This window comes from Mus caroli, unplaced genomic scaffold (assembly GCF_978045245.1).
Source record: "Mus caroli unplaced genomic scaffold, Mus_caroli_1 scaffold_6, whole genome shotgun sequence".
Classification (NCBI taxonomy): Eukaryota; Metazoa; Chordata; class Mammalia; order Rodentia; family Muridae; genus Mus; species Mus caroli.
In genome coordinates, this window is record NW_028227261.1 from 29158368 (window position 1) to 29179834 (window position 21467).

Sequence of the window (21467 nt, forward strand, 5' to 3'; positions counted from 1 at the left end):
AGGCAGGAAGAACAGTTGTCTGTGGATTCATCAGTGATGCGGCCATAGCTCTTTGCCTCCCACTTATTCCCAGGCTGCAGGTCTTGTCTGGGGACAGCAGGAGCAGCCACTGGCATTGATTGCCACCTCCTGTGCATTGTTCTGCACCCAGGTTCCTTGCCACCTTGCTACCTGCTCCAGAGCTTTGTCTGTGACACCCTGCCTCCTGCCCTGAATCTTCTGGCAGTGGGGCTCAGGATCAGGGCTCCTGTTCATGAGGAGGGTCTCTCTGGCTGGGGCAGAGAAATACTGGACTGGGGGTGTGGTTGCCTTGCCCAACTCAAACTACAGTGGCTTTTGCTGCCAATGAGAGAAGAGTAAGGTGACTGAAGGAGACGGCTGTGATGCTTAACTTGAACTGTCAACTTGATTGAGTGGAGAAATGCCCAGGAGCTCAGAAAAGCACACGTCTGCATGCCTCTATGTGGGCATGCCCAGAAATGAGATCAGGAGGGCTCTGACCCAATGAACTGGTTAGCCAGCCCTTGATGGAATGATAACGCGATGGCAGTTGGGAGATGGTGGCAAGGAAGAGGCTGGGTCTAGTTGGAGGAAGTACATCACTAAGGGTTTTTCCTCAGGGTCCTGGCTTCTTCCTGTATGGCCTTTCTTTGCTTCTTGGCTGCTGTGATGTGAATGGCTGGGCTCCACCCTAACCTTCCCATTGCTTTGGAAACCCAGAGCCCAAAGCAAATCTTTACAGTTGTTTGTGCCTTGCATGGTGGTTCAGAAGGCTGAAAGCCTGAGTTCTTATCTCAACACCTCTGACTCTGACCCATGTCTAACAAGGAGCATCTTTAGGTCAGGGAGGCATTCTTCATCCGGGCATTTCATATGAAGCTCCTGGGTGCAATGAAAGGTTTTGTGTTGACACATCAGAAGGGATGACTGGATATGGATGGACCTCACCTTCTGCAAACCCAAAACTGACGGAGTCCCTAAGACTGACTTGAGACATGGCAGTGGAGCAAGCTGCCTCTCTCAGTGGTCTGCTCTGCCTGTGAGGAACTGGATGAAGAGCAGCAATTAAAAACAAAACTTTACCTCACAATGGTTCAGAACAAAGCCCTGCATTTTACATAAAGGCTCACTTTAGGGAACTCTAAAAAGTGAAGAATTTTCCAAATTACTGGCGGGCTCCGAGGATAATAGTGGCCGTGTAAATTCCCCCCAAATGCAAATTAACAAGAACACATAAAAGAACAGAAGACCCAGGTCTGCAGAAATCAAGACAGGGACTGCCACCGGCTTTAAATTGTTTGGAAGTTGAAAAATGAAAGCGTCCAGGCAGGGCAGCCCAGAGCCAGATCTTAAAGCTGTATGTAATCCAGAGAATGCTTGAGGAACAAAAGCAGAGTGGACACATCTCAAGAAGCACAGGAGATTCAGGGAGGTTGTCCTGCAGCCTTAGCCCTCGGAGAAATACTAGACCTCAGGCACCAAGTGAAAAATAGCCAGAGGCTTCCAGAAGACCATCCAGAGCGAGGCTAATATTGTACTTCAAAAAGTTGATGGCTCAGACAGAGCATGGGTTGGTGGCTACTCAGGGAAGGGTGGAATGGGAAAATGAAAGGCTGGTGTCATGATTCAAAGCTGCAGTGACATAGGACAGGACAGCAAAGTCTAGGGATTCAGGGTGCAGCATCCTGTCTGCAGTTAACAGTACTGTATTGTACACTGGAGATTTCCCAAGAGAGTGGACATCAGGTATGCTCACCGCATACCCACAAAGGGAAGGAGACGAACTGTAATATACTTGACAGTTGTCACCATTTCTCTATGGAAATGGACCCCGAAATAGGCTTAAATAAGTACATTCTTTTTTAAAAAGGTGATTTACACACACACACACACACATACACACACACACACACACACACACACACACACACACACAGAAACATACACTGAAAAACATATGATGGAGGAATAGTTTTAGAAAATCAAACAACTTGTGGTCAAGGATTTTATGACCAATCTTATTGCCTTTCGAATGACAGGGAATAGAATGGAGCTTTAAACATCCAAGTACATGCCGGTACATGCCTATCACACCAGCCCTCAGGAGGTGGAAGGAAAGGATTGCATATTTGAGGTGACATAAGCAGACCCCATCCTATAATACCAAGAGCTGGGAATACAGCTTTAGTGGTAAAGTGCTTATGTAGCACCCATCAGGTCATCTGTTGAATCTGCAGGACACACACACACACACACACACACACACACACACACACACACACCACTCATAGCAGCACAGACACACACTAAAAACCCAAACCACCACCACCCACCACCACCACCACCACCACCACTACCCATGGAGGAACTTGAAGAATACTATGCAAAGAGTTGTACTGACTTCTAAAGACTATACTTGACCCTACTAAGAAGTAACTGGGGTGCTTCAGCAGTGTTGATGATGAATTTAATTGTAGGTTCAAGAACAAAGCAAAGGTGGGGTCAAGGAATAGAATTACGACATATGAACTCCAAGCTACATGGTCTCAGCTCTGACAGAATGGGAGAAATGCCACCAGGAACAGAAACGGGAAAGAGGAACATGCAGTGTCGCCTTTATGTGAGAGTTCATGGATTCTAGTGTTGGTCAACTAGATAATAAAGATTTGAATAGAAAAAAAAAAACAGGGAGCTGACAGCCTTACAGTGTGATAAGTGAAAACATCAATATCAAAGAGAACAACACACGGTAATTACAGAGAGCACAAGAGAATTAGGATGGAACATGTAAGGCATATCCCCCTATATGAGTGACTTTAATCTATGAACAGGAAGATTTTCATGTTGGCATGTGTGGGGTTTGAATGTACTTGGCCCATAGGAAGTGGTGCAATGAGGAAGCGTGGCCTTGTTGGAGGAAGTGTGTCACCGTGTAGGCGGGCTTCTGAGGGCTCCTAGTGCTCAAGCTCCAGCCAGTGAGGAAGGGACCCTCCTCCCGGCTGCCTTCAGAAGACGGGTCCTTTCCACTGCCTGTGGATCAAGACGTAGAACTCTCAGCCCCTTCTCCAGCACCATGCCTGCCTGAATGCTGCCATGTTTCCAGCCATGATGATAATGGACTGGACTTCTGAACCTGTAGGACAGCCCCATTTAAATGTTGTCCCCTGTAAGAGTTGCCTTGGTCACGGTGATCCTTTACAGCAATGGAACCCTAATTAAGACAGCATGCATGAGTGCAATTTAATAGATGTCCCTGCTATTCAGGGGTGGTCAAAGGCATACTGGGGAAAAGTGTGGAAGTTGGAATTCTAAGGCTGAAGTCAAGAAAAGTAAAATTCAGGTTAAAGAACATTAAAAGAGACGAAGAAGCTACTTCTAAAGGTGAGAAGTCACAATTTGCCACAGAGCTCTAAGAGTTGCTATGCTGACATAGCAACTACATGCAGGAAATGCTAGGGGAAATGCCAGCACAGTGATAACTGAACACTTTAAACACATCTTTCAAAGAAAACTGCTCAAGTGGGCAAAATCAGGAAAAAAAAACTGGAAAGGACATAATTCACAAGGTACATCTTAGGAATACATGTGTCCATCTATGCAGCAGAATTATCCACAATGTTCTTGCTCTCAAGTGTACATGGGACATTCATAACGATTGACCAACTGTTTATTCAGAAGGAAAGCATCCGTAAATGTCAAGAAATAGAATTAGTGTGCATAATGTATATAAAATAAAAGCGAAAAGGTCTGTTGACTTAGAAATTTAAAAAAAAATTTATTAAAACCTTCCAATTGTAGGGATGGGCAATTAATGAGAAATTAAGAAGCTTCTAAAAATAATAAACATTTATAACTAGTATGTATGAGGTATAATTGCAGCAGTTATCAGAAGAAATTTTATAGCTCTAAATAAAGAAGAACACAAAACGAGAGACTGAAAATGAGTGAGCTTGTCAGTCTGTGCTTGCCATCTGCTTACCGTGTGTGCCTGCGTGTAATACAATTCACATACAAACTAGAAAACCAACAAAAAAGGTGAATCAGAAGAAGTCACAAGGCAATAATAAAACCTGTAGTTAATGACGGCACAGAGACCCGAAGAGATAGATGCAGTGACCATATCTGTGGCGGGAAAGGAATATACAAAACCTTTAGCTAATCTAATCAGGAGGTAAAGGGGGGAAGTCCGCGTTGACTCAGCCCCGTGGCTAGGGAGCGTGGCCGACATACTTACGCACACAGAAAGGGGTCTTGCCCGACCAGTGATGATCCTGCTGGCAGATGCGCACAGACATGCCGATCAGGCGGAAGCCAGCCCTGCACTGGTACACCACGCTGCCTCGGTAGTTGAAGTTTTCCCCGTTGATGTGTCCGTTGACAATGGGCTCTGGAGTCCCACAGTGTCCAGCTTTGATGGGATGGGGGTGGGGGAGGGAAGAGAGTCAACCACAGAGGAACCTCTAGGAAGTGGGGTAGAGCTTGGGTGGGGTGGGAGGGAAAGTGTCAATTCTCAGTCATGTTCCGTTTTCCCACCTCCCGTGGAGAACAGTGATCCAGGAGCGAGTTTGGGAACTCTGTATGTGACAGTATGGCACGCTTGGTGACCCCATCATCCATGACCGTCCTTTTCTGGGTTCTGTTTCTGTGTCTGTACACAGGTAGGGAAGCTATCACATTTCCCAGGCTCTGTGAGGGCTATGGTTAGAAGCCTGGTGGCCAGCCGGGAGGAGGTGGGGGGAGGATGTTAGGTCACACCCATGAAGCATAATTCCTCTACCCCTGATTATGCTGTGATGTGATGTACACTGCTTCACCACAGTCCAAAGACCGTGGGCGCCAAGTGATCGTGGGCCAACAATTCCAGAACTGCGAGCCAAGATTAATCTTTCCTCTCTCTCAATGGGTTATCTTAGGCATCTTGTTGTATCTGATAGAAAGTTGACACAAGGACCCATCCCTGGGTACCTACTGCCCATTGAGCACCGTAGCCTAAATGAAGCCATCACAGCTTATACTGCTGATGACAACCATGAAAAAGCAGCTGCTTGGCCAAATTCACCTTTCTTTTTGAGTGACATCTCACTGAGTTACGTTTATTAAATGAAGCGTGGGCACAGTAGATCCCTGGCATTCCTTTGGTTCCTTTGACTAGGCAGCAGTAGCTCCCAACTGTACCCTCAGCCAGTTCCCAAGAAAGTGGCTACTGGCCATGGCCTCCTGCAACCTGGAGGTCACTAGTGTATATGTCAGGGACAGATCACCCAATCTGCCCTGCTAGGCATGCATAGCTGAGACCCTCTTCTGGAACTGAGAGAAGCCAGAAAAGAATAATAGGAGAGAGAACTTAGATTAGGCTCAGTCAGGGAGCACATTAGCCCTGGGAGCAATGAAAATTTTCTCCTTTGTAAGCTGTTTGTAAATGCTCCTGTTATTTGCTTAGTGTATACGCATGTGTATATTATAATGTACATACCTATATACAACTGGGTACATTTAAAATAATTCTCTAATATATAATACAAAGAATATTTTAGGTGCATTATAAGAATGTGTCTCTTTGGGGTGGAGGCCAGGGCTACACTGGTCTTCTTAGGAGCTAATTAGATAAGCAGGGTGTCCCTGTGATTAAAGTGTGGACCCTCGGAGGCTGGTCTCATTCTTTCAAGTTCCCTAAGGAAAGCGAATCTCTGGCTCTAGTCATAGTGGATTCCTGAAAGTTGGTACTGGAGTAAGTATGTTTTGGGAATAGGCAGGTAGGGTGGGCCTGAAGGGCCACTCACCAAGGCAGCGGACTTCAGAGCCACTCCAGAGTCCGTTGGCCATGCACTCCCGCACCCTGGAGCCCACCAGTGTATATCCAGAATTGCAGGAGAAGATGGCAGTCGCCCCATAGACAGACATAGTTCCAATGCGGTGCCCACTTGGGGGTGTGGGGAGCTCTCCACAGGAGATGACTGAAAAGATCATAAAATGTTCAATAAACCAGTCCTGAGATGGGGGACACGAGATGCGATGGACAAGATAAAGGAGAATAATGATCAAAGACAAGAGGTGCCTAGCCTTCCTCTCCTGGAGTGTGATGTTCTATGATGCTGCCTTGCCCTTATCTACAGGTATCTCCAGGAGCTCTGGAGGTGCTGGTCCTGTGCCCAGGTTCCATCTCTGGAGTTGGAAGCTCAGGCTTGCATGCTTGTTAAGAACTCCACAGATGGTTGAGGCGGAGCTGTGGTTAGGACGGGATGGTGAGTCTGTGGTGTGCTCAGGGAAGACAATGACATCGACCTTGCCCTTTTCTGCTGAGCCTCACAGTCCTTCTCAAGGGAATATGCTGACAGCATCCGATTGATGTACAAGGTGAAGGCTGACTACCAAGGCTGTGCTACAGTGAGGCTGAGGCTGCTCCGCTACTCTGCCACAAACATGGTGTCTTACACTCCAGGGCCTGTGGCTTTCCCTTCCCTTCCGCAAGTGATCCCAAACACGTACACTCATTCAACCTGGTCTCGAGGAATGGCATTTGAGATTCAAAGAACCAAAGAAAAGCCATTAACAGGGAAGAGGAGGCAGGCAGACAAACAAACTTAGGTGGTCCTCTGTGCTCCAGTCTTCCTTCCTGTACAGCCTCGTGTCTCTTCACAGGCTGTCTCACTGTCTCTTTGCCTTCTCTCTTCTCTCTCTCTCTCTCTCTCTCTCTCTCTCTCTCTCTCTCTCTCTCTCTCTCTCTCTCTCATATGTGCTTACATGTGACATTGCATATGTGGAGGTCAGGGGGCAACTTCAGGTATCTGTCCTCACCTTCCACCTGGTTTGAGACAGGGTCTCATTGCCACCACATAAACCAGGCTAGTTGGCTCCTGATTTTCCATGGATTCCTCTCTCTCTCTTTGCCTCCAGCTTTTTCATGGGAGTGGTGGGATCATGGATGCTCTCAGTACCACAAGCCGCTTTCACTGTGTTTTGGGGATTTGAACTCATGCCCTCACATTTGCATGGCAAACTGTTTCCCCCAATGAGTCATTCCCCCCTCCCCCCCAGGCAAACCACACACCTTTGTACCTCTCTGCTACCTGGCATATAGTTGGGCGGCAAAAAAATGAATTAATCAGCGCCTGCTGAGCCGGAGGTTTCTCAACAGGGAGCCTTTCCTAAGATGACACAGTGCTAAGAAGCAAGCCTTTTCCCAGCTCCTGATTCATGCTGAGTGTCAAAAAGTGGTATGCTGAACTCGCTGGTGGTGGGAGAACCCCTCAATCTACTGCGCGTATGAACTAGTTCAGGTAGGGAATGCCACGCACACAGGCCCGTCTTGCCCTCCCTGGGCTTACTTTGGCAGGTGGGCATCGACTCTCCCAGGCTCCACCTCCCGTTGGCCTGGCAGCGGATGACCCTTTGGCCGGTGTAGTAGTAGCCAGGGTCACAGATGAGCATCAGCTGGGCCTGGAACTGATACTGGGTCTCAAAGATGAGCCTCCACCGGCCGTGCTCCACACTGATGCTGCTGATATCAGGACAGGTCACAGCTGGGGGCGGGTGGCAGTGGGGGACAAGGAACAGGGAGGAGAATTAGGGAGCTGATAGGGAAGGCATCACAGGAGTCTAGAACAAGGGACTGAGAAACCTCAATGTAGCAGTGATGAACTGAGGGACAGTCGGATCCTAGGCAGGTTTGATGGATGAACGAAGAGCAGTGTGAGTGGAGGAGCAGTGTGAGTGGGGGAGTCCAGGTCTGTAAGAGGACGCAGTAAGCCTTGTGTTTCGCCGGCATTAGTTACCGACTGTGGCCTGCACATTCTATTTGGTCTGATTTTAGAACCTCCCCCCCTTTCTCTTTTGGATGATTTTCAAATAGCCAAGGCTAAGGGTGGCTTTGAATTTCTGATCCTCTTGCCTTCACTTCTGGAGTGACAGGATTACAGACACCCTACTGCTAATGGTTTATGCTGGGTAAACACTGTTAATTGAGGTACATCCCTAGCTGGAAAAGCCAGAAATCTGGATATTTATTTAAAAATCTCTTGATTATAAAATGTTAAGGAGTGATATTTTTAATGGGGCACGTGTATATACATTTTTTGCTGGGGCAAACAAAATCCAAATCTGTATCATTGGACTAAATATGGCTCACTGGGCTGCCTATTTGTCTTTTGGTCCCTCAAATGATCACATCAGAGGACTGTGATCAAGGGACATTCATGAAGCTTTCTGGTCGTTCCAAGTGCTGTGATAGCTTATGAAAACACCCCAGAGCATGATGGTCCTTCAGCATTCAGAGTAAGTTGCAATGGGAACCATGGTTGATAGATACCCTCTCTCATCCTCCGTGGGAATCCTACTGCCCCCTATCCCTTCCCAATGCAGGCTTTCTGCTCTCTACTGAATTGAGGCCCAGTCCTTATAGGAGTCTTTCCATCTGCATACCCAGCTTCTCCTGCCTCGGTCCCCACCTCCCTTGGACTCACGGACACACTGAGGGGGGACATTGCTGTTGCTCCACAGGCCAGTATCCAGACACTCTGCAGTGGCCTCGGCACCCGTCTGGAGGTGGTAGCCTTCATTGCAGCTGTACACAGCCTTAGTCCCCACGGTGTACTCCTTGCCAAACACAATTCCATTTTTGGGAGCATCAGGGAGACCACAGGAAAGAGCTGGTCAAGGAGAAAGGATGCCATGAGCATTTCTGACTCAAGATGTACTGAGCATACATTCTCATCTTCCCTGTTAAGGAACTTAAAACTTACAGTGCGAACTCACAAACAGAAAAAGGCTCCCAAGGAAAGACAATAGGAGAGTCACTGTCAGGGGTATCAGGAAAGAATGCACCAGAGAGCAGGGTGGAGATAGATGTGTTCACAGATTAAATGTAGGGTCAGGGCTGCAGCTCAAGACCTCCAGGGAAGAGTCACAAGGTCAGAAGTCCCCACTCTTCCTTCTGTTCTGTCCCACAGGTGAGTGTTAACTCACTCAAGCCTCCGAAAAGAACTAAGAGTCTCCTCTTCCTTAGGGTGTGGGGACAGAATCCTGCGAGAGAGTTTGAAAACTTGCTACCACCTTTAATCACTGTCTTTACAGCCACAAGTCTAGAGCTCAGGCCTTCCTTCAGACTCAGATAAGCTGTGGCAGAGGACGAGGCCATGACTGTGGCCAGCAATGATGCCCGACTCTGCTAAGTTTTCCAGAATGCCCAGAGACTCTGGACTAGGACTCAGTTTCTAGTCTGGAAGCATATTATTGTTTTATTCTCATGTGTATGTGTTTTCAGGTGTACATGTGTAGAGGCTTGTGGACACCAGAGGACAGCTTTAACTGTTGTCCCTCAGGTACCATCCTAGATTTTCAGGACAGCATCTTTCTTCTGCCTGGGGCTCAGCAAGGAGGTCAGGCCATAGCCTCAGAGATCCTCCTGCCTCTGCCTCCACAGTAATGAGATCACAAGCACTCACTTATTTATAACTCCTGGGCTTACTTAATTGGGTTCTGCAAGAGCAAACTCAGGTCCCATGCTTGCAAGGCAAGCACTTTACTGACCGGGCCATCACTCCAGCCCATATGATTTCAACGTTTTTAAATTAGTGTTTATTGAATTATACGAAGCAAGATATTTCATCATGACAGGAACATATGTTCTTATAAGGGGGAAAAGCACTCAGAAATTCTAAGAGTTAACACATGGGAACTGAATGAGACATTTCAGGGGTCATTGCTTGACTCATTTGCTTTTGGGGCTGGACCCCACACCTCCCTGCCTTGGGAGTCCTTCTTAGCTGCTAGGAAGAGGCAGGTCCCTTCTTACCATGGAGTTCCTAATGCCCCGATACAGATCTTCCTCTTCTAGTTACTTCCTGTCTGCTATCACCATCTCTCCCGTGGTGCTGGAAACAGAGCCCCACTCTTCATCCGTCATCCCCAGAGCTGGAGATGTATAGACCCTCAGTAAATGTTTGCTGAAGGAACGTTCTATCACCAAACCCTGGGAGACTCACACGTGGCTTGGACTGCTCCTGAGACCAGCCTGAGGTGACATGGAGCTGAGCCACCTGGTTGCTACTTCAGTCCCCGCCGCTCACCTTGACAGAGAGGAATGGCCTCACTCCATAGGTGGTAGCCTTGGGGGTGCCGGGTACAGATGGCCATGCTGTGTCCCACCAAACGGTAGCCTGTGTTGCAGCCGAAGTGGATGGAGCCGCCCGGCTGGGTAGTTGTCTGGCCCAGGATGAAGCCGTGGAGTGGAGCCTTAGGCAGGCTGCAGTAGGGGGCTGAGGAGGGAGAAGAGGCTCGGTGGAGGGGTGTTCATGTACCACTGCTGGAGCAGGCATGCTGTCCCCTACCCAGGCTTGTTCCCCCCCCCCCCCCGCCTCTTATTTCCTCTCCCATTGGCAAGTTCTTTGCTACTTAGGAAGGTCTGAGTGGTTGACACTGAACACCAGTTAAGTAAAGCCAGAACAAGATCAAACAAAACAAATCAAAACAAAGGGTAATTGAAAACTACAACAGCAACCTGCTTTGTGAGTCATGATGTCCCCTTTGCTGCCTGAGCACAGCCCAGGCTGCTTTCAAAGTCCTTGTAAATGCAGGCAACCTTGTAAAGTAGGGCCCAGTGGGACTGTATCCTAAACATGTGACACCGCCAGGCATTAGCTTTTGTGACTTAGGACAAATCACCAAAGCTTGTTTAATTCCAGTTTCCTCCTTGCAATAGGTGATCCCCTCTCTTACATGTGCTCCTCTCCCACAATAGGTGCTCCCCTCCCTCAATAGGTGCTCCCCTCTCTTACAATAGATGTTCCCCTCTCTTACATGTGCTCCCCTCCCTCAATAGGTGCTCCCCTCTCTTACATGTACTCCCCTCCCACAATAGGTGCTCCTCTCCCACAATAGGTGCCCCCTCCCTCAACAGGAGATCCTTCCCTCAACAGGTGCTCCCCTCCCTCAATAAGTGCTCCCCTCCCTCATAGACGCTCACATGATTTTAAAAAAGAGACAGTATCTGATAAGCATCCTAGCAAAGTGTGGGTCACTTAGTGCTCAATAAATGGTTGCTCTCTGTCATTCTGTTGTATTGCCGATGCCTAGGGATATAGGACACACAATTCCCTTCAGAGCTCATTCCCTTCCTCCTAACGTATGGGTTAACATATTTTATTCATTTATCCAGTAAAGAGTTCTCAGGAGTCCATTAAGCACCAGCTGCCATTGCAGTACTAGGGATACAATAGCTAGGGAAGTAGACCAAAGCCCCAGATGGGGGAACTCACACCACAGACCCTGCCGGGGGTCCTTAGCTTATGTGACAGCTGTCATCAACAACCTGACAAGGCCTAGGGGACAGCTCTCTGGGCACAGCTGGGAGGGAGTTTCTACACTGTATGAATTGAGGTCTGCCCTAAATGTAAGCAGCAGCAACCCATGGGTGACTCCAAGGCCGAATAAAAAGGGGACGGTGAGCTGAGCACCAGCATCCATCTCTCCTCTGCTTCCTGACTGTGGCTACAATGGAACCAGGTACCACAGGGTCCCCTAGCTCCCATCACCTTCCCATTACCGTGGCATGCGGTACCCTGACATCCTATATCCTCACACCACACACTAAGACAAAGATAAACCACTCCCTCCTTAAGTTGACTTTGTCTGGTATTTTATCATAGCAATGAAAAAAAAATAACCAATCCTGGTTGGTTCTGTGTGGTTGTGAGAAGGATGACCCAGGAGCCTTCCTTCATGCCCGCTTTCATTTGCCTGAGCGTCTCTGGCTGGGTGACCCAGGTAGACAGGGATAAGTGGATTGGGGACCAGATCCCATCTTCACATGCTCTCACAGAGAGGCCTTGGACTTCCTGTCTGAAGACTATGCCTCTGCACAGGCAGAAATGGTGTTTTAAAGATGCACGCTCCCGCTATGCCTGTTGTGTACAACTTCAATCTATATACCACCTTCACCCAGGACTGGAAAATCCCAGATAGAGAATACACATAGTCACTGGGAAAGACACAGGTGTAAGTTACCATGTCTGCTGCGTCTTAATTATTAAGTACTAATTGCCGTACCGTGTAATGAATTTCTTTTCTACATGGCATAAGTGCTGTAATTACAACCAACTCATTACTTCTAAACACATTAGTCTCTAAGCAGAAAGGCAAAGGGAACTTCTTGAGAGCTCTTTGCTCCAAATTTAGCAGCAGGAGTAGGGAATGGCCATGTTCCCTCCACTGGAACAGCCACCAGGAACTCTACCCTGAACCCCCCCTTGATGGGTATCTTGGAGTTTCTTTTTCGTTTTGAGAAAATGGAGGCCGTCAAAAAAAACCCTATTGCCAGCAAGTAGCAGGACAGACCACAGATCATGGGGTCGTGGTGCCATCTTTTCCCCAACCATGGACACATGGGAGAAGAGAGTGGGGGTGGGATCTACAGAGGAAGTAGACTTTGACAGAGTAAGGGCAGGGCTCCCCTCACTCCATCTGGCTAGTTCTCACCATCAGTGGTTTTTTTTTTTTTTAGAACTGGGTCTGCAAGGTGTGGGCTGGTCTTGCAGTGAGGAGGGCCGTGAGAAGATATGGACAAATGGTTCTTCAGGCAGAACTTAATGGTTCATTGTGACACCCCTCCTAACCAATATTCTTGTCCGTGTGTGTGTGTGTGTGTGTATGTGTGTGCGCGTGCGCAAGCGGGCGTGTAGTTTCAGTGTATGTAAGTATAGGTGTGTGTGCATGTGTGTGTATGTGTGTTTCAGTGTAGGCAGGTGTGTGCACTTGTGTGTGTATGTGTGTTTCAGTGTGTGCACATGTGTGTTTCAGTGTATGCAGGTGTGTGTGTGCATGTGTGGAGGAGGTGGAGGTCGACTCAGCTGTCATTCATGATGTCCACTTTAATTTTTGGAGACAAAGTCACTCATTGAAACTTGGGGCTCACTGATTAGGCTGGGGTAGCTGGCCAGAATGCTCCAAGGATCCCCCTGCCTCTGCCTCCCCAGCGGTGGGATTACTCGTGCAGGCCACCACAACAGCCTGCTTCTTACCTGGGAGCTGGGGATTGGACTCGGGTCCTTGTGATTGTGGGGCAAGCACTTTACTGACTGAGCTGTGCTCCTGGCTCCCTGCAACCACTATTCTTTAAAACTTTGTCTAATCCTTGTCTGGCATGCAGACATGTGGCGGGATTCCCATGATCTGCAGGCCTTCCTTGCAGCCTTCAGGGCTGGAAAACCCTGCCAGCAGCACCCTGGACTACCCTTCAAAGCGGGTACCAAGGTTTCAGCTTATCAAGCCGATCAATGGTGCCCACAGAGAGAGAGAGAGAGAGAGAGAGAGAGAGAGAGAGAGAGAGAGAGAGTTCAGAGAAAGTCTCTTTTCTCCATATAATTGTATCCTAGGGAAATTTTTTTTATCAAAGGCCTGGCCTTTGATCTGACCATGCCCAGACAATATGGCTTTGCAAAAGAAAAACAAAAAGAAAGAAAGAGAAAAGAAAGTCTGTTAATTGCCACAATGTATATGGATGCGCAGGTCATACTGTTAAGTTAGTCAGGCACAGAAAGACAAATCCTTGTGTTTTTGTTCATGTGTGGAAGCTAGGGAAAGTTGATTTGACACAAGTAGAGGGTATGACAGGGGCCACCAGAGCCTGGGACCAGTAGAAGGCGGGCAGGGTTGAATGCGCTTAGTTATTGGCCCTGAAAATAGAAAGGACTAAGTTCCCATATTTTGCAGCACAGACAGGCAGCTGTAGTTCATAAAGCACTGACTATGCATTCCCACTGGGAGAAGAATGGACATCAATGGTCTCCAACACAAAGACATAAGCTTCTTTGAGGAGACCAGTATGCTAATTGCTCCCACTTGATCACTGAGGTCGTCTCTGCGTCAGAATGTCACGCACACCTCACAGATAGGTCCTATTGGCATCTGTTAGGGAAAGAGTAATAATGAAAAGAGACTTGGCTTGCACAGCAGGGGAGGGCTCCCTCTGCTGCCTACCCTATGTAATTGCATGTCTTAAAGTCAGTCAGTCGAAGGACTTGTGGTGATATCTCCCAACTGGCCAAGGGGCTAGGATGCCCCCGGGCCTCATCCAATCTCAAATTGAATAGTTACGATTCGATCCTGGAGACACAGGGTGAGAGTATGAGAAGAAAGAGATATGGTTAGAGGTGGTGGTGGGGGAGAGGGCCTGGACACTGTGGAAGAGGTGGGAGCCTCCTCTAGTCTCACTTGGGCAGTGTCAGATGAGGGAAACAGAGCAGGAGGCAGCCCCACCTCCACAAGGGAGGGCGAGGAAATGGACCATGGCTTGAGATGCTTCAGGTGAGACACTCAAGGGGTTCGGCTTGGAGGCCCTTTTCAAGTGCACTCATGACCTACTCACCTGAATACCGAATCTTAAAACCCTTCCGGTTGTAGGCGTGGTCGGATGACCAGCGCAGATATACAGAGTTGCTTGAGCTGGTGACAATCAAGGGAGCCGAGTAATTCCCACTGAGAGCTTTCAGTAGAGGACTTTGTCCTGAGGGACCTTGGGCGAGAAAGACACGGCATTATAGGACATTAGAGAGAGATGTAAGTATAGTTATGGCCTGGATGGCTGGGCGGCTTTGTATCTGGAGGTCTTGCTATAAGACTCTCTTTTGCCCACCCTTATCTGAAGAAGTGCTCTGGGGTCAGCAAGTGAGATGAAATCTATTTGCTGGTTGCCTGGGTTGAGCAGGTAGTTTGATGAGGGAGCTGTTTTTCAAACTGGGACCCTCTTCTGAATTCTCTTGTGCATGCTAAAAATAGCATGGTGCTCACCATACAGAAACTTTGTTTATTGAACAAATATAAATAGAGAGCCATAGAGCCAGAGGAAAGAGATGGCTCTCAGGGTTGTAAGAACACTTCTCAACATGCCTCCTTAAGGTTCCCCAGGAAGGCGCCTTCTCCTATTTCCTACCTTAAATGTCTGGATTGCATCTCAGGGCTCTGGCCCAAGGAGTGCAATATAAAACTGGGAAACTCATAACCCAGGATTTATAGTCCTGGAGAAGGCTGTGAGTGACGGTTTCAATACACTGCTGAGACAGCTCTTGGAAGCTTGGGAGAATAATGGACTACATTTAACAAAGCAGAGGCAGTTGAGGTGTTGTGGCAAACTGGGAAGGAAGCATCCTGAAGTGAGGAGAGCAACCTGCTTCAACAGTTCTATCATGAGAAAAGAAAAAACCCTCATGCCTAATAATTGTTTACTTTGGGGGAGCCTGGGGAGACTCCATGGGACCAGGCTCCTTAAGCGGGATGAGAAGACTCTGGGACACAGAGCGCCATGATTGGAGGAAGAGTGCCATGATTGGAGGAAGAGCGCCATGATTGGAGGAAGAGCGCCATGATTGGAAGTGGGTAGCAAGGCTGGGTGGTAGCTGGAAGGTCTGAGCTACGGGTCCCATGGGGATGGGTCACAGACTGTCATTACTCCCAAGGGCAAGCTAGCTGGGCAGACCCAAAGAGCAACTAAAATAGTATGGATTTACGAGCAAAGCAGCCGCCAGAAGGGAAGGGAGCATCCGCGGGGGAAGGACTCAGCTCTCTGTCTATCTTACAGACCCAAGCCAGGTTTCATTTCCCATTCACTCAGAATAGTTTGGCTAAAGGAGATGTTGGGTCCCCCCTGAAAGGACTCTAGAAACTGCCATCAGTTGTATACAGTCGTCATTCCTTTGGTTCTTCCCTTTACCCACCAACCACAGTTTACTTGTACAGATAAATACTTGAGTTGGGCGTGGTGGTGCACACCTTTAATCCCAGCACTTGGGAGGCAGAGGCAGGTGAATTTCTGAGTTCAAGGCCAGCCTGGTCTACAAAGTGAGTTCCAGGACAGCCAGGGCTATACAGAGAAACCCTGTCTCGAAAAACAAACAAAACAAACAAACAAAATACTGGAGACATGAGAACAGCTGAGGTTACTGAAGACTCTGGATACAGAATCTGGAGTGATGCTGACACCTGGGCATCCCAGTTCTACCATGGCTGTCCTGGGTGGTAGCACATGAGGAGAGAAGCTATTTCTACCCCAGGGTGTACCTTAAATCAAAGATCCCCAGGTAGCTGAACCACCTGTGGCACCTTTACCAGAGCAGGTGGGCATAGTCATGATCACTCGCGATGGCAGTTGTGGATCTGCATTGTGCTCTTCCCCAGGTTATCAGAGCAGAAGCAGATTGCATTGGCGTGAGGTCGGCAACGGTGTACGTTCACGGTTATGGCCCAGGGCTCTGTTAATAAGCCTGATCTTTATCATGATACAGTGAGAGGAGATGGGGGATCTGGGCATCCTGCAGAATGTAGCATTTTGGTGCTTTAAAAAGGATTTGTTAAAACCACTGGGAAAATTAGTATAGATATGCTTAGCCACTTTCATACGCTCCAGAGGAGAGTGTAAATCTTACAAAGTTTTGGTGTTTTGAGGGTTCATTGGTTTAAGACACGCTGAGATGCTTTCTCTAGACAAAACAGCAAGTGCTAGCACCTCTTGTCCTGACACTAAAGAAGCAAAAAAAAAAAAAAAAAAAAAAAAAAAAAAAAAAAAGAAGCAGTTTGGAGTCTGGTACACCTTCTTGGGGTTTGGAAGAAGCCTACTCTTTATAAGAGGCTACCGCTAGGATCTGCTTGTTGGCTGATACTCAGGATTCAGGCTGGTATTCAGATCTATCTAGACTACAATGCAAACAACCACCATATAACTCATCAATTCCTGGGCCTTGGGCTTCTACGGTTCAGGTAGACATCATGTAGTGCCTTCAGAAAGTTCTGATAGGAAAATGGAGCTCAAATAACCCCTGGGACTGAGGGAAAGCTGTTGCTGTCTGTAGCGGGGAACCACACGCCCTTCGAGGGACTCACCGTCAAAGATCTCAAATTCATCATACTGCTTCTCGCTAAGGAAATACTCCACCGTGATGGAGATATTGTACTCTGGCTCAACCCTCACCAGCCAGGAGCAGGTCTGGAACTGTGGGTAGCTTCCCGGATAGCTCTGGCTAAGGATCACTCCAGTGGAGTCTGTCAGAAGCTCATTGGTCGGGCAGTGCACTGGAAGAAAGAGAGACACTATGTACGAGGTGTGGAGACAGAACAGGGCTGGGATATTAGCTTGTCCACAGAGTGGAACTCTCTCTGCAAAGCTAGTATTGTATATTTAAACAAGTTCTCACATTCGCCGTTATACTGCCCCGTGGCAGGAAGTAACCTCATGTTAACATGACAGTGTTGCGGGAACTCATTGCACGCCAGTTGGTTCAAATCATTTCCTAGCTTAGGTGTGGGTGCTGCTACCTAGATTTGAGGTGGATGGGGGCAGTATCTCTCTCTCTCTCTCTCTCTCTCTCTCTCTCTCTCTCTCTCTCTCTCTCTCTCTCTCTGCAACAGTATGCTACCCACACCCAAAGAGTCACTCTACAAAATGGGTTTAGTTCGTACAAAGATAGAAGAGTGCAGAAGTAAGCATAGATGATGGGTTGAACACACCTGAACTCAGAGCCCAGCTCTAAATCCAGGAGCAGGGGTACACAGGTACTCAGCAACTGTGTGCCCCCCCCCCAATAAATTATTCCCTTTTAGTGTGATGGCTTTTCCAATGCAAGCAAGAAGTCCTACCTCAGAGGATGGCTGTATCATGGAAAACATTATGCTACACTATGTCAGACCACATATGTAGCACCTGCAGCATAACGCCTCAACACACCACAGGGGTGGTGGTGGTAACGAAGGTAACTGCGTCAGGAGCTGAGAGACCAGCAGGGTTGGCTGCTGCCTGATTCATAGCATTAAGGTGGTTAAAGAAAACAATGTTGTCCTAATGAAGACTGTGTAGACCACTAAAAAGAACAGCAGGAGAAGGAGGAGAAGCAGGAAGGGGAGGGGGTGGAGGAGGGAGAACAGGAGGAGAAGGAGGCGGAGGAGCAGCAGGAAGAGCAGCAGGAGGAGCAGCAGAAGGAAAAATAGGATCGGGAGGAGGAGGAGTGGGAGGAGGAGTAGAAGGAGGAGTGGGAGGAGGGAGACCAGGAGGAGAAAGATCGGGAGGAGGAGGAACAGGAAGAGGACTTATGACACATCATAATAGGGGAGGGAAGAGACTGGTGGTACAGAGGAGCCCTGTGCACCCCCAGGCACTGGGGAAGTGCTCTGTCCTGGAGCACAGGGAAGTGCCACAATAGTCTACATGGAACAGCTTTCTGGACAATTTGCTTCTCTTTGCTTGGTCTGAAGCTGAGGCAAGGCTTCAAGGACTGAATCAGCTTCCCCCTCGCCCTCGGTAGCTGTGCAAGGTTTCCAACCGCACAGCAGTCGAGCAGGGTCAGGTGCCATCTTCATATGCTTAAAGCCATCGTCCCCCCACTCCTCACCGTAGCCCACAGCCTAAGTTCAACCACTGTCTCAGTTTACAGGGAGTTACCAGCTCGGTGCCTCCTTGGGTGCTCAGGGGTAGGGAAGGATTGGATTTGGGTTGAGCTGGGGTAACCTGGTGAAGTGAGTTCATCTTTTCCAGGGACCACACTGGGATGCGGGCAGCTGAGGTCTGGAGTTACAGGGTCACACACATAGGATGTTGGGTACATTTGACCCCTAGCAACAGAGTGACATTCCAAGTTTTCCGTGCCAATACTCAGTACCCAACTCCAGAGAATGCCCAGGGGACGTGGCGGGGGGGGGGGTCCTTTCACAGGTGGGGTCCTTGCCAAGGCTCTCGTTCACTCTGACTCGGCAACTCATTCATCAGACACCATTGGCATGGTGAGCTCTTTTCACTGGGCAGGAACTGAGCTCAGAGCTGAGGACAGGAAGAGGAGCAGAACTTGGGTTCTGTGGGGGGGGGGGGCGCTGTTTAGTGTAATTACCTTCGCATATTGGGGGTGGACCTTCAAACTGCAGGTAGGTTCCCAGCTTGCAGGTCAGGATTTCACTCCCCACTAAGGTAAAGCCTGGGAGGCACCTGTAGCGGACGATGTCACCTGTCAAGAGAGACAAGCATGGGCATCGCCTGGAGCAGTCTGGTTCAGGAGGGTTGGCATCCCTCAGACCCATTGCCCTGGAAGGTAACTAGCACTGGGTCATGCTTTATGCCAGCTCCGTGCTGGCCCCATGACCCGGACATCTATTTCCCTCCCCGGCTCAGCCTTCTGGATATTTCCTAAGAAATTCTAGGCTATCTTAAAGCTTTTGAACAGCAGAGGGAAGCCATACTTCCAGCTCCTCCTTCTGGGGCTGGGTGAAGGAAGAGGGTTTATATTTTCGGGATGCGCTTGGCTGATAGAACACTGCCACCCATATGATCTGGGCCTTTGTTTTCCTCTATATAGATGAAGCCATCACCCCAGTCCCCATGGCTTCCTGGCCCCTCTCAGCCACCCTGGTTGGAGATCCCCGTCGTTTGGCAGTGGTACCTATGTTGAATTCTTCGTTCTCTGTGACCACTTCAGCATTGGGGAGGATGGTCGGGGGAGGGCACTTGGTGAGTGGATAAGCTAGAAAGACAGAAAGACACAGGTCAGGGGCAAAGTGTCACTCTGAGGCCTTGAACTAGTTCCTAGCAATCTCTGACCCCATTCACTCACCTAGCAGCTGTGTTTTTATTTTTGTTGAATTGACACAGGGTCTTATGATGTATCCCAGGCTGCCCTGACCTAGCTAGGTGGACAAGGATAATCTTGAACACCAGATCCTCCCTGCCTCAGTTTCCCAAATGCTAAGATTAGAGGTGCTCACCACCATGCCTGGTTTACGTGGTTCTGGTCACTGATCTGGGGCTCTGAATATCTTAGTGAGCAGTCTACCAACCGAGCCACGTCCCCAGCCGTTCACGGGACAGATGTGGATTCATGAGTATTTATGCTCTACGCTGGGCCAGTTCAGCCACACACTATTTGGCATCTCTTCAGTCATCAGGTTTTGGTACAAAACCCAAGGAGTATGCTTCAGCTCCAGTAATGAAGGATGGAAGTATGACATTGCAGACCTACCACTCCATGATGTGGTCATTTGGACATGCAGTTGCTTTAAGAGACATAGCAGCCAGGAAGGAACCTAACCACTATAGCCTGGGTTCCCCTTCTACAAGTATAGGAACAATATTAACAAGCGAAACTCTGTGCTCCTTGCCTGCTCAGCTGCCCGGTTCAAACAGGCTATGGTTTTGGGTTGTATTCTTGTTTCTTATCCAGTGCCTCTAAGTCACAAACTCCTCATAGTAAAGCCTTATATTATTTTAAATTAGCCATTCTCTTGGGCTGGAGCTATTTATTTATTTATGTATTATATGTAAGTATACTGTAGCTGTCTTCAGACACTACTATCTGAAGAGGGTGTCAGATCTCATTACGGATGGTTGTGAGCCACCATGTGGTTGCTGGGATTTGAACTCAGGACCTTTGGAAGAGCAGTCAGTGCTCTTAACCACTGAGACATCTCACCAGCCCTGGGCTGGAGTTTTTTGTTTGTTTGTTTTTTCGAGACAGGGTTTCTCTATATAGCTCTGGCTGCCCTGGAATTCACTCTGTAGACCAAGCTGGTCTCGAACTGAACTCAGAAATCTGCCTGCCTCTGCCTCCCGAGTGCTGGGATTAAAGGTGTGCACCACCACGCCCGGCTGGCTGGAGTTATTAAAGGGTCTGTTTACCCAAAATATATCTGAACACCTGTCATACCAAACTAGCAGTATTCACATCTAGTAGGATCCAAGAAGCATTCAGTGACATCACTGTCCAGAGGGTGGGGTGGGGAGGAGCATGGCTGGGGACATCCTCCATGCAGACACTTCTGCATTCTAGCCCTCCAAATCCCTCAGTGCTGACCCTGCAGTGTGTTCCACCTGCGAGCCGATGATTAGATAACAAGGCAAAGTTACTTCTTCAAGATCCTGCAGGAAATAAACGACGCAGGCAGGACTTAACTCCAGGTCTGGTTTCTCCTGAGCTCCCGTCCTCCCACTGGCCAGAGCCCAGCCTCCACATCCTGTGTGTGTGTCTTCTCCTCTGACCTTTGTCCAAACACAGCTGACCTCAGTGGATTCTCTAAACTGGAGTCTAGCCCATGGGGCAGAGGCTGGACGGTGCCTGGGTGTGGAATGGTCTGTGTGGAATTCTAACGTCTTTTATTACCTGGCTCACGGCTGAGTGCTATCGATCCTGTTACTGCTGCTCTGGCTGCTGCGGCGACGATTGTTCCCTAAACCTCCACATCCCCAGCTATGTTTTTTAAAAAATGTATAATGTCATTAGAAGCCCGGGGGTTTTCTACGAAAACGGTAGGAAGAAAATTAAATGTATCCATTGTCCTCGCAGACGTAGCTACTGTTAGTCACGTGCTGTGACTTCTTTGTGTATTTGATCCCTTCATAGTTAAGGGTTTTGTTTTAACAGGACTGCATCATGTTGTATGCACCTTGTGCTGCTCCTTGCCAGCAGCTATTATATCAGAAAACATTTCCCATACAATAAAATTTCTTT

The 21467-nt window shown here is 48.5% G+C and overlaps 1 protein-coding gene across 1 annotated transcript in view; it reads right to left on the reverse strand.

Annotated features, from left to right (window-relative positions):
* Positions 1–21467, reverse strand: part of Csmd2 (CUB and Sushi multiple domains 2) — a 574744-nt gene that overhangs the window by 36915 nt on the left and 516362 nt on the right. The window contains exons 45-53 of the mRNA XM_029476560.1: positions 19407–19487; positions 18861–18974; positions 16867–17055; positions 14360–14506; positions 10065–10253; positions 8460–8645; positions 7326–7520; positions 5781–5954; positions 4235–4408 (exon numbers count right to left, since the gene is read on the reverse strand). Coding sequence (XP_029332420.1) covers positions 4235–4408; positions 5781–5954; positions 7326–7520; positions 8460–8645; positions 10065–10253; positions 14360–14506; positions 16867–17055; positions 18861–18974; positions 19407–19487 — 1449 coding nt within the window. The remainder of the gene's footprint in view (positions 1–4234; positions 4409–5780; positions 5955–7325; positions 7521–8459; positions 8646–10064; positions 10254–14359; positions 14507–16866; positions 17056–18860; positions 18975–19406; positions 19488–21467) is intronic.